Here is a 10,806-nt window from a genome sequence, read left to right on the forward strand (position 1 = left end):
TCCTCTGGACCAAGTTGTCCGGAGTTGTGTCCTCTCCGCATGTGGCAAATGCGGTCACGCAGTGTGCGAAAACGCGGGCACACGAACAAAACGTGTTCCGCCGTTTCCTCTAAACCATTGCACACTGGGCATTCGGGAGAATCCGCATGCCCGAAACGGTGTAGATACTGTCGGAAGCAACCATGACCTGTAAGGACCTGTGTCAGGTGGAATGTAACTTCCCCATGGCGCCTATTAATCCAACTATCTACCCTCGGTATCAACCTATGGGTCCACCTTCCTTTGGTGGAACTGTCCCACGCGCGCTGCCATTTGACCATAGAGGCCATCCTGGCAGTCCTGCGTATGCCTCTTGTGCCGCGCATTTCGAAGCACTCCATGTCCTCACTGATAAGAATTCTGATAGGCACCATACCAGTAATGACGCAGAGAGCGTCGTGTGACACGGTACGGTATGTGCTCGCAACCCTCAGGCACATAAGCCTGTAAGTACTTTCCAGCTTCCATCGGTAGCATTTAGTATTTAGCGCGGTAGCCCACGCCGGGCCGCCATACCTAAGTATGGACGTAGCAATACTAGCCAGAAGCTTGCGCTTACTGGCGTACACCGCAGACCTATTGAACATCACCCGGGACAGTGCCGCAATAGCTGTGGAGGCTCTTTTACAGGCATAATCGACGTGGCTACCGAAGGTAAGCTTACCGTCGATCACCACGCCCAAGTGTTTGACGGAGCGCTTTGACAGGATAGTACACTCTCCTACACTGATCTCCGTCTGCTGCTCCGACTTCAGGTTGTTAACAACCGTCACCTCTGTCTTGTGGTGAGCCAGCTCCAGTTTCCTGGACCGCATCCACGCCTCCACAACCTTGATCGAGTGGTTGGTAGTCAACTTTACCTCCTCGATCGTTTCACCGTAGACTTCGAGCGTAATATCGTCGGCAAATCCGACAATCACCACTCCCACTGGGTACTCTAATCTCAACACCTCGTCGTACATGACATTCCATAACACCGGACCCAGGATGGAACCTTGCGGGACTCCTGAAATTATGTGAAAGCACTTCCGACCCACCTCCGTGTCGTAAACTAGTACGCGATTCTGAAAGTAGCTTTCGAGAATCTTGTACAAGTACTCCGGTATCCCCAGACGCAAGAGCGCATCGGCAATAGCAGACCAACTGGCGCTATTAAACGTATTCCTTACATCCAGAGACACTACCGCGCAGAAGCAGATTCCCCTTCTATTAGGCTCGAGTGCTTTCTCGGCGGTTTTTGTAACCGACAAGGTAGCGTCTACGGTGGACCTCCCCTTCCAGAAGCCGTACTGGTTGCTCGAAAGACCATTTTCGCCCTCAGTGAACCTCAACATTTTATTAAGGATGATCTTTTCGAGCACCTTCCCCGCCGTGTCAATCAAGCATATTGGTCTATATGCCGACGGGTCTCCGGGTGGTTTCCCCGCTTTTGGCAATAATACCAGGCTCTGCCTCTTCCAAGCTTCTGGGAAAACTCCCTCGTCCAGGCATTTCTGTATAGCAGACCTGAACATCTCGGGAGCCTCTGCAATAGCTACTTTTAAGGTCAGGTTCGGAACTCCGTCCGGACCTGGGGCCTCACCTACGCTAAGGGACTTAGCTATCCCCGCAAGTTCCACATCGGTGACCCTCTCCTCATCGCCAGCCCCAGTCCCCGGCTGTCCTACGAAAGGAGGCCAAGGATTAGGATCATGACGCGGAAAAAGTCCTCCAATGATCACCTCCAACATCTCCGGAGATTGCTCTGTAGGAGCCATCACACCTCTCGTCTTGGCCATAACGATCCTGTAGGCGTCACCCCACGGGTTCGTATTGGCACTCTGGCAGAGACCCTCAAAGCAGGCCTTTTTGCTTGCTCTTATCTCGGTCTTGAGCGCGGCTTTTGCAGCGGCGAGCACTACCACCCGTTTCGCTCTTCCTCTGATCGTGCTTGCTGCATCCGCCGCCTAGCCCGTAGGCAGGCGCGGCGCAGGTCCGCAATCGCGTCCGTCCACCAGTAAGCCGGTGGCCTCACATTTCTGGGGGGGACTCGCCTAGGCATGGTCGCATCACACGCACGTGAGAGCACCGCTACCAACTCGTCGCCGTCTGAACCGTTTCGCTCACGGCGGAGCGCCTCTCTAAATACCTCTTCGTCGAAGTATGATGTCTTCCACCTGCGAGGGCTTGGCCTTGGCCTAGCCGCCTCTTCTTCTATCCGCTGTCTGCTGTTGTTGTAGTCGATACTGTAGCGAACCGCCAGGTGGTCGCTGCGAGTGTAGCCATCATTTACTCTCCAGTTCGAACTACTTGTTAGGCCAGGACTACAAAAGGTCACGTCAATAATTGACTACGCTCCGTTTCGACTATAGGTACTCTTGGTACCTACGTTAGCCAAGTCGACATCTAAGATGGCCAGTGTTTCTAGCAGGATCTGACCCCGCTGGTTCGTGAAACGGCTTCCCCATTCCACTGCCCAGGCATTAAAGTCACCCGCTATTACCACTGGCCTTCGCCCTGTTAGCACGGTCGTTACCTCCCCTTGATCGTGGCGATCTGCGTGCCTGCCAGACCCTTTCGCAGGTGGATCGATGCACTTGGTGCATCTACCTCACACTGCTCCTTAAGTGCGGCTATGAGCTCCTCTGCGTCGGTGATCTCGTCCAGGTTTTTACCCTAGAGGGTCGCTTCCGCTGTTAGGGCTCTCACCTGCACTTTTTCGCCCACTACCTCTTGAGCTAGTGCTTTGTAGGAAGCGCCTATCTTGGCCTCCTCCTTCTTCAGCACTAGCTTCATCTCTCCAGTCTTTTTTGCACCGGACGCTTTTTACATCCGCGCCCAGCGGTGAAAGACGATTTCAGCCTCGCATGGCCCTCAGCACTCCGGCGTATGTATCCGCCTCAGTTTTGAAGACCAGCGCGTCGCTCCTTTCGCGCTTGCAGGCTGGTTTCAGTTTCCCAACTTCTTCTTTCCAACCGTAATCCAAGGGTTCTTCTTAACTTGGTCCGGTTGGCCCCCGTTTCTTTTAGGGTTGGCCTCCTGGGGCTTGGTTTCCCTGCTCCTGGCGCGTTTCGCAAACGACATGGGAACCAGGTTGCTTGCACTGGCCGTCCTTTCTTTCCTCTTCGGCTTAACGCTCGCCTCTGCTGGACGTTTCTTGGGTCCCGTCTCATCGGCAGGTTTCGACCATTCAGTACGAGCCGTAGTATAGTACGGTTTGACCTCTCCGCTACGGCTCCGGCGAGCTGCATGGTTTCGCGCTGCATAGTCGCGTTGCCAGAAAAGAGGAAATTGTCCGTTTGTGTGGACCGCTCCTCCCTGCTCGCATCAGCCCCACTACGCTTTTCGACCAGGAGGTCATAATCATTCTTGGCCAGAGCCAGCAATTTTCGGAGATTCAGCAGGCTCTGTTTCAGGTCCTTGCTGATGGTAGTCCGTCCGTCCGTCCGTGTAACCGATCAGCTCGTCCAGCTGTTCGGCAACTATCAACATCTTTGATAGTCCGCTCCTGTTGCGGACTCTCACCAGTCCCTTTCGTGTGAACGGGTACAACGCCGTTCCCTCTACCTCTCCACTCTCGATCAAATTGTTGTTGTTGTTCATGGATTTGGTAGTCATTTCTGTTGGGTCTGCTCTTGGAGCCGCTATCCCTCACTGCAAATGAAGTAGTCGCCAATGATCCTGGCGGTTATCTATGCAAGCAGGGAGGCTACCCGAGAGTTGACCCAGGCCCTTACTGGGCTCAAAGCCGGAGCAGCGCTAATCAGGATTGTTCATCTGAACCTACTGTCACCCAGTTAGTCGCCTAAAGACAAGGAACGTACTTTAAGGTTCCGTCACGGTTTTATGGGACGGAAGACAGCGCCGACATTGGCCCATCCACCATTTCAAGTCAGTGTCACCCGACCTTACTAAGAGGATAGAATGCCGTCGCTACCAGCTCACTCGTGCATAGGTACATAAGCGTGTGCCATCTTAGTTACCAATTACAAAGCATGACCAGTATACCATAATCAGGAACTTACTGGCGTCGTTCCTGATGTGCCCGAGGCACTCCTAGTTGGGCTGTGACACTTTAGAAGCGGTACCATGTCGCTTGTACAGAGAAAGTATGCAATTTTCTTAGAAAACGCGATAAATTAAAAAAAAAAACAAATTTTATTCATGATTTTGAATAACTATAGATATTTTGATGATAAAATCGGTTCTAGCAATTACTTAGAGCCATTCATTTGAATGTTTTGGATCACCTAGCTCGTTCTGACCTATGTCTGTCTAAAATATTTGCCCAAACTCAGAACTTGTGATAGAATATTAATCCATAGACATTTTGTGTTCGTATTTATTCAATAATAGAATTCAGAATAAGTTCCCATTTGTTTGATCAAACCATCAATAACAGAGTCAAGAAGAAAATGGAACACTTTAGTAGGTATCAACATGCAATAAACGATTCTTGAATTTCACTCCAGTATTCAACAGTCCTTAGAATTTGATAAGTCTTGGTAATTTCACAGCACTCATGCTTTCCTCGTCCACACCCGTATGGCTTTGCTTTCGATGAGATTGGAGTCCCGTGCCGGTATTACACCGATCGTGACCGGAACCCGAACCGTCTGGTTGGCGTTGAAAAAGCAAGTGTCGAACTCAAACTCCACCGCCACTTCGTACGCAATTTGGACCACAAACGAATAGCAACTCGTGGGAAGCACCCAAGGCACCTGGAGGTTCTCAGCCGCGAGCACTCCACCCTCCGGTAATCGGATACCCGGGGTCACATTCTTGCAGACGATCGTTCGGTCCACCTTCTGGTACATGAACGGTCGCTTCGCACTGTAGATCGCCTTCTGCACTAGCTTGGTCACTATCCTGGTCATTTTGTTGTTCCCCTTGTTGTTGACTTGGATCACCACCGGAATGAACTGACCCGGTACAAATCCCGAAGTCGATAGCTCGACGGACGCGTACAGGATCCCACTGGGAATGCACGGCCAATAGCCGAGGGATTTGGTGAGCTCGGATCGCACCGGTAGCAGGACTTCATCGTTTAGATCGAGCTGCCGGACGACTTGAAAGTGGATCGTATAGTTCTTAGCCTGTCGCCAGGGTCGTTCCAGAGTGGCCTTCAACCAGTACCTGATGTTTCCGAATTTGCCTTCAAACGAAGCTGGGAGGGTATCCGGTAGTTGACACGCAAATCCATGGCTGTACGTTCCTGCGGGGATTTCCGTAAGTTTGTCTAAAAAATGTGACCGTTTTTAGAAATTCGTAGGCTTAAGGATATAGACCTTTAGACACGCTATAGAGACATTCTCTAAAATCCTCACCATAAGGTTGATAGAGCACCAGCTTGGACGTCAAATATCGCTCCTTGCCTCTGAAAGTTCCCTTTTGTCTACTCTCCCGATCGGTGAACTTCGTCTTTCCAACGCCATTGATTGTAAGGAGCAATTCTAAAACGAACATCAAAGTCACTAATCAATACATACATCTTATCACCTTATCTTAATTTGCTCTCACTAGACACCGAGCAGCTTTTCCCGAGCGTTACAACCACGTCACCGATGAGCTCCTGTCCGGGATAGTAGATTCCTGCGGGATTGTTGATCAGCAGTATTTCCAGCTTGGTCAACATCCTTCCCGTGTCGTGGCGACGACGACGCGAAGAAGTCTCACAGGATTCGAACGCGACGCCAAACAGCCGAAACAATCGAAAGAAAGTATATCGTCATCAATGCTCGCAGCAGCACGCGGCGCCAGTCTGTCGCCGGGGTTTTATGAGATACACATTACACATCAGTGGTGGGGTCGATGTCGATGCTGCCTAATATATGGAGGCTCATGTTTCAGGACAAGTAGTGCGTTTGCACTTTCGGATCGGCAGCACAATGCGTAATAGAGACTCTCATTGCTCTCGCACTATGAACTACACGGTTCGAACAGTAGTTGTTGAATATTCTTAGGTTCTTAGAATAGTTTTCTTTGGATCAAAGGAAGCACTCTTAAAGACCTCATAGCAACTTCATGTCGAAAAATGGTTTTCGTAGAGTGCAATCCACTTTGTTTTGTCTCAAGTTACAATTCGTAAAAGTTATTGTAGCCAAAGCAGAAGAGAAAGGTAGTTTTTCAGAAAATGGGAATTTTCATCAGCCTACGGAATTGCAAAACAAAACATACAATAGCTCTTCTAAAACAAACTATCACTAAAAACGATTGCTTTTAAAATTCTAAGAATGTTTAGCAATAATAGCCAAAATGTTCAAGTTTTTTATTTGTCTACAATAATTCTTCGATTTTTTTATTATTATAAATATTATTATGCTATTTTATAAAAGGGCACTTCACCAGCGTGTTGGCGGTGTCCATTTCCTCTGGAGAGTTCTAGAATATCCTATTTATTTTTTTTGTCTTTTTTTTAAGAAGGAATCCGAAAATTCTTCGAATTTTAAATAGATAGCTTTTAAATATTCTATTTTTTGTGGAAAATCTTCGAACATGTTTGTTATTGGTATTTTTATTCCAACGAAAAATGTTGAAAAATTCTTATTCTCACAGGAATGTTGCTAAAATTTCTTTGATTTCGAAACAGAAAAATATCGAACATTCGTGGAAGGTCCTGGATCATGTTTAGAACCTAATCTCCTTTATTTTTCTGTTTTTTTGTCTCCTTATTCTTCTTTCTCTAGACCATATAATCCTGTACTCACCATACCACTACATGAAATGCCGGATTAAGGGGGTGGGGGCTGATGGTGGCGCAGTGTCTATGTGTGCTTAAAATAGCAATATCTCTCTCTTCTTGGCGTAACGTCCTCACTGGGACAAAGCCTGCTTCTCAGCTTAGTGTTCTATGAGCACTTCCACAGTTATTAACTGTGAGCTTCCTCTGCTAATGTCCATTTTGCATGCGTATATCGTGTGGCAGGCACAAAGATACTCTATGCCCAAGGAAGTCAAGGAAATTTCCTTTACGAAAAGATCCTGGACCGACCGGCAATCGAACCCGTCACCCTCAGCATGGTCATGCTGAATACCCGTGCGTTTACCGCCTCGGCTATATGGGCCCTATGCCCGTGTAGCTGCCGGCTTAGAATAGCACTACGGACCACCTGTTCCGGTGGTAAAAGTCCACCAAACAGGTAACCCCAATCCAAGGTGTCAGGCGACCCGTGCTGAGGGATGAATGGTTGAGGGGGTTTAAAATATGCTCGATCTTTAACGGAGCCCGAAGCGTGGGTAGATCGCCTTTTTGGGTTGCGTTGCGGTGAAAGATCTACCAAGCCGAACCCTAGTCCTAACTGCTTCCAACTAGTGGAACAGCATAACTTAGTAATCAAAGGAAAACACTTTGGTCCTTATTACATTTTACACCTTGTTGAAAGTGATAGGTCTCGGTTTTAGGTGTGGCCAAGATAGACCTTGAAACAGGGACAAATGGATTAGTATTCCTAATCTTTTATTCGGTGTTCACTAGTTTGAAACAGTAAGGACTAGGGTTCCGATGCATGGTCAATATCGGTATCATTTCTTGACTTTATCGTTAGGGGATCCGATTTTGACTGAAAAAGGAGCGTGTTCAAAGCGGAACCTATCAATCAGAATCCTCCCTTGCGATCAAGTTGAAAATGACTACTGTAATAAAACCGAATACTTTATAACTTTTCAATGGTGATAAAGTAATACGACATGTACTATACAAATGACACGGGATATGCCACAATAGATCAAATATTGGTCGCAGTGCACAGTGGGAAAAATCGACCCAAAAAACGGATCTTTTAACGCCGCTGGTTTCGGTACGTGAAGTTGACCATTTCTGACGTAAAAAATTACGAGAAATCGATTGGTGCTAAATTCATTCACCGCACGGCACGGGAAGTGGTCCATTTTGCCCCATTTTGCCCTTTTTTCATACAAAAAGAGAATCAAAATGTACTTTCAAACAACTAACACGACTGTAGATCGTTGAAAATAGCTGCAGGTGTAATAAGAGGTCAATTGAAATCATAAACATACATAGAAGATCCTTTTAAAAGCTTATTTTGCCCCATATGCCCCAATAACTTGTGGATATTCACATTTTTTCCTAATTATGAATGGATTTTAAATGTTACTGATTTGAAGTGATTTGTTTGGCATAAACAAAAACCGCCAGATCTATTTCCACCAGAATCATCTTCGGGAGTTGTCCGATTTGCCCCATTTTGCCCTATTTTCATGAAAAAAAAACAGATTTCAAATGTAGTTTTGAAAAACAAATACTGCTATAACACGTTTAAATTAGCTTTTGGTGAAATTGGATGTTAACAGTTATCATGCGTATATATGAAAGATATTTTCCCTATTTTACCCTACATTCTCCTAAAACTGCTGGATAATAACATATTTTGTATGGTTTTGTTGGATGCAAAACACGAAGTCCTGGATCATTGTTGATATGTACAAATGCGGGTTATCGATTAATTCTAGGATCTTTCTCGGAATTGCTATCCATCTCACCCCAATTTGCCCTGATTTTTTATGTAATGAATAAATTAATTTTCCCTGATTTTTTGTCATGTAATGAATAAATTAATTTCCCTTATAAGCATTGGCACTGTTATCAAAAAGACATATATATGACTTTTGATGGGAAATTAAGGGCATAATAAGCATTTTATAAAATATGTCAAATTTGCACTAAACTGATTAAATATAGCGTGTTTTAATGCACCAAATTATATACATACTTAAGATGCCAAATTTAATTTGTTATGTGCATATTTGGGGCCCATATAGCCGAGGCGGTAAACGCACGGGTATTCAGCATGACCATGCTGAGGGTGACGGGTTCGATTCCCGGTCGGTCCAGGATCTTTTCGTAAAGGAAATTTCCTTGACTTCCTTGGGCATAGAGTATCTTCGTGCCTGCCACACGATATGCACATGCAAAATGGTCATTGGCAGAGGAAGCTCTCAGTTAATAACTGTGGAAGTGCTCATAGAACACTAAGCTGAGAAGCAGGCTTTGTCCCAGTGAGGACGTTAAGCCAAGAAGAAGAAGAAGAAGAATGTGCATATTTGCCACCAATTTAGATTAAGAATTATGCTTATTATACCCTGAATTTCCCACCAAAGTCATATTCTTAACTGTGGTTTCAGTACCAAAAGTCCATCAATTCGGACATAAGCAAATGTGAGAAATCAATTCATTCATGAGGCGACAACATATCAGGGCAAATTGGGGTAAAATGAACAGTTATTTGTACCCTCCCGCGAATGATTCTAAAGCTAATCGATAAAACGTATACATAAAAAATGACCCAGGACTTCATATATTGCAACCAGTGACATTATAAAACAATACCAAAAATGTTATCATCCAGCAATTTTAGGGGAATGTAGGGTAAAATAGGGAAAATATATTTAATATATGCGCATAATAACTTTTAGATTCCAATTGCAACTAGAACTGATGTCAACTTTCCATAGCGGTATATGTTTCTTATAAATACATTTTAAATCTCATTTTCTATGATAATAGGGCAAAATGGGGCAAATTGGACAACCACTGAAGATGATTCTAGTGATAACAAATCTAGCGTTTTTTGATTATGCGAAAAAAAAACAAATTCAAATCAGTAGCATTAAGAATCCATGCATGTTTATGTAAAATTCACAATTTCCAGCAGTTGTTGGGGCATATGGGGCAAAATAAACATTTAAAAGGATCTTTGATGTATGTTTATGATTTCTATTGACCTCTAATTACACCTGCAGCTATTTTCAACAATCTACAGTCGTGTTAGTTGTTTGAAAGTACATTTTGATTCTCTTTTTGTATGAAAAAAGGGCAAAATGGGGCAAAATGGACCACTTCCCGTGCCGTGCGGTGAATGAATTTAGCACCAATCGATTTCTCGTAATTTTTAACTTCAGAAATGGTCAACTTCACGTTCCGAAACCAGCGGCGTTAAAAGATCCATTTTTTGGGTCGATTTTTCCCACTGTGCAGTGGTTTATGTTCCGAACAGAGAAAAAAAAAATATGGGCCCTAAAAATCTATATAAATAAAAATGGAATGGTGTTTGTATGTCACGAATAGGCTCGGGAACGGGCCAACGGATCTACACCATTCTTTCAGTGTTTCATTCGTGCAGGGCTCCAACGTGTTCGTACGAAAAAATAATTGGGAAAATCGACCGGGAACGCACCGAAAACGAGAAAATGGAAATTTAATTTTGCGGAGCATTTTTCTACAGAGATGCATGTCTAAAAACATAGTAGGCAGGCAAGACGACGTTTGCCGGGACAGCTAGTTTATAATGAAAACCCAGATTAATACACCTAGTGGTGATAGTGCCTTTCTCGTCGAATACGTACTCATGATATTTCCGTCGACGTTAGCCAAAGTGTTCCTAAATCCTGAGAATACTTTATTTTGTAAAGCATGTGATCCTTAAATCGAGAAGCTTATTGATGGCACATACAAAGTCGGACAAAACCACAAGAGCATCAGTTGCTTTTCATACAAAATGACGAAGGTTGACGATATGGTGAAGTTAGATTTGTATTAAATTGATTAAATTCTGCTGTCAAAAATCAACGCATGGTTACTTTGACTGTTATGCTGAAAAATGTCTACAGATTTTTCAGCATAACAGTCAAAGTAACCATGCGTTGATTCTTTTAAATCTTCGCCAATGTTTCGGCCCTTGTTGGGACCTTCTTCCCTGCCGTAATTCTGCAAAGTGACGTAAGAGACATTCCAAATGTTGACGTTTTTTGGTATGAATCTGGCGAAATAAT

The 10,806-nt window shown here is 44.9% G+C and overlaps 1 protein-coding gene across 1 annotated transcript; it reads right to left on the reverse strand.

The window, feature by feature from the left end:
• Positions 1–4,250: 4,250 nt before the first annotated feature.
• LOC115254434 (arrestin domain-containing protein 17) lies at positions 4,251–5,953 on the reverse strand. The gene is made up of 3 exons (XM_029851921.2): positions 5,539–5,953; positions 5,346–5,471; positions 4,251–5,257 (listed from the first exon to the last, which is right to left on the reverse strand). Exons 1-3 carry the CDS (start codon positions 5,651–5,653, stop codon positions 4,539–4,541), a joined length of 960 nt encoding a protein of 319 aa, XP_029707781.2. The 5' UTR covers positions 5,654–5,953; the 3' UTR covers positions 4,251–4,538.
• Positions 5,954–10,806: the final 4,853 nt, after the last annotated feature.

Source organism: Aedes albopictus, chromosome 3, assembly GCF_035046485.1.
Source record: "Aedes albopictus strain Foshan chromosome 3, AalbF5, whole genome shotgun sequence".
NCBI classification, from domain to species: Eukaryota; Metazoa; Arthropoda; class Insecta; order Diptera; family Culicidae; genus Aedes; species Aedes albopictus.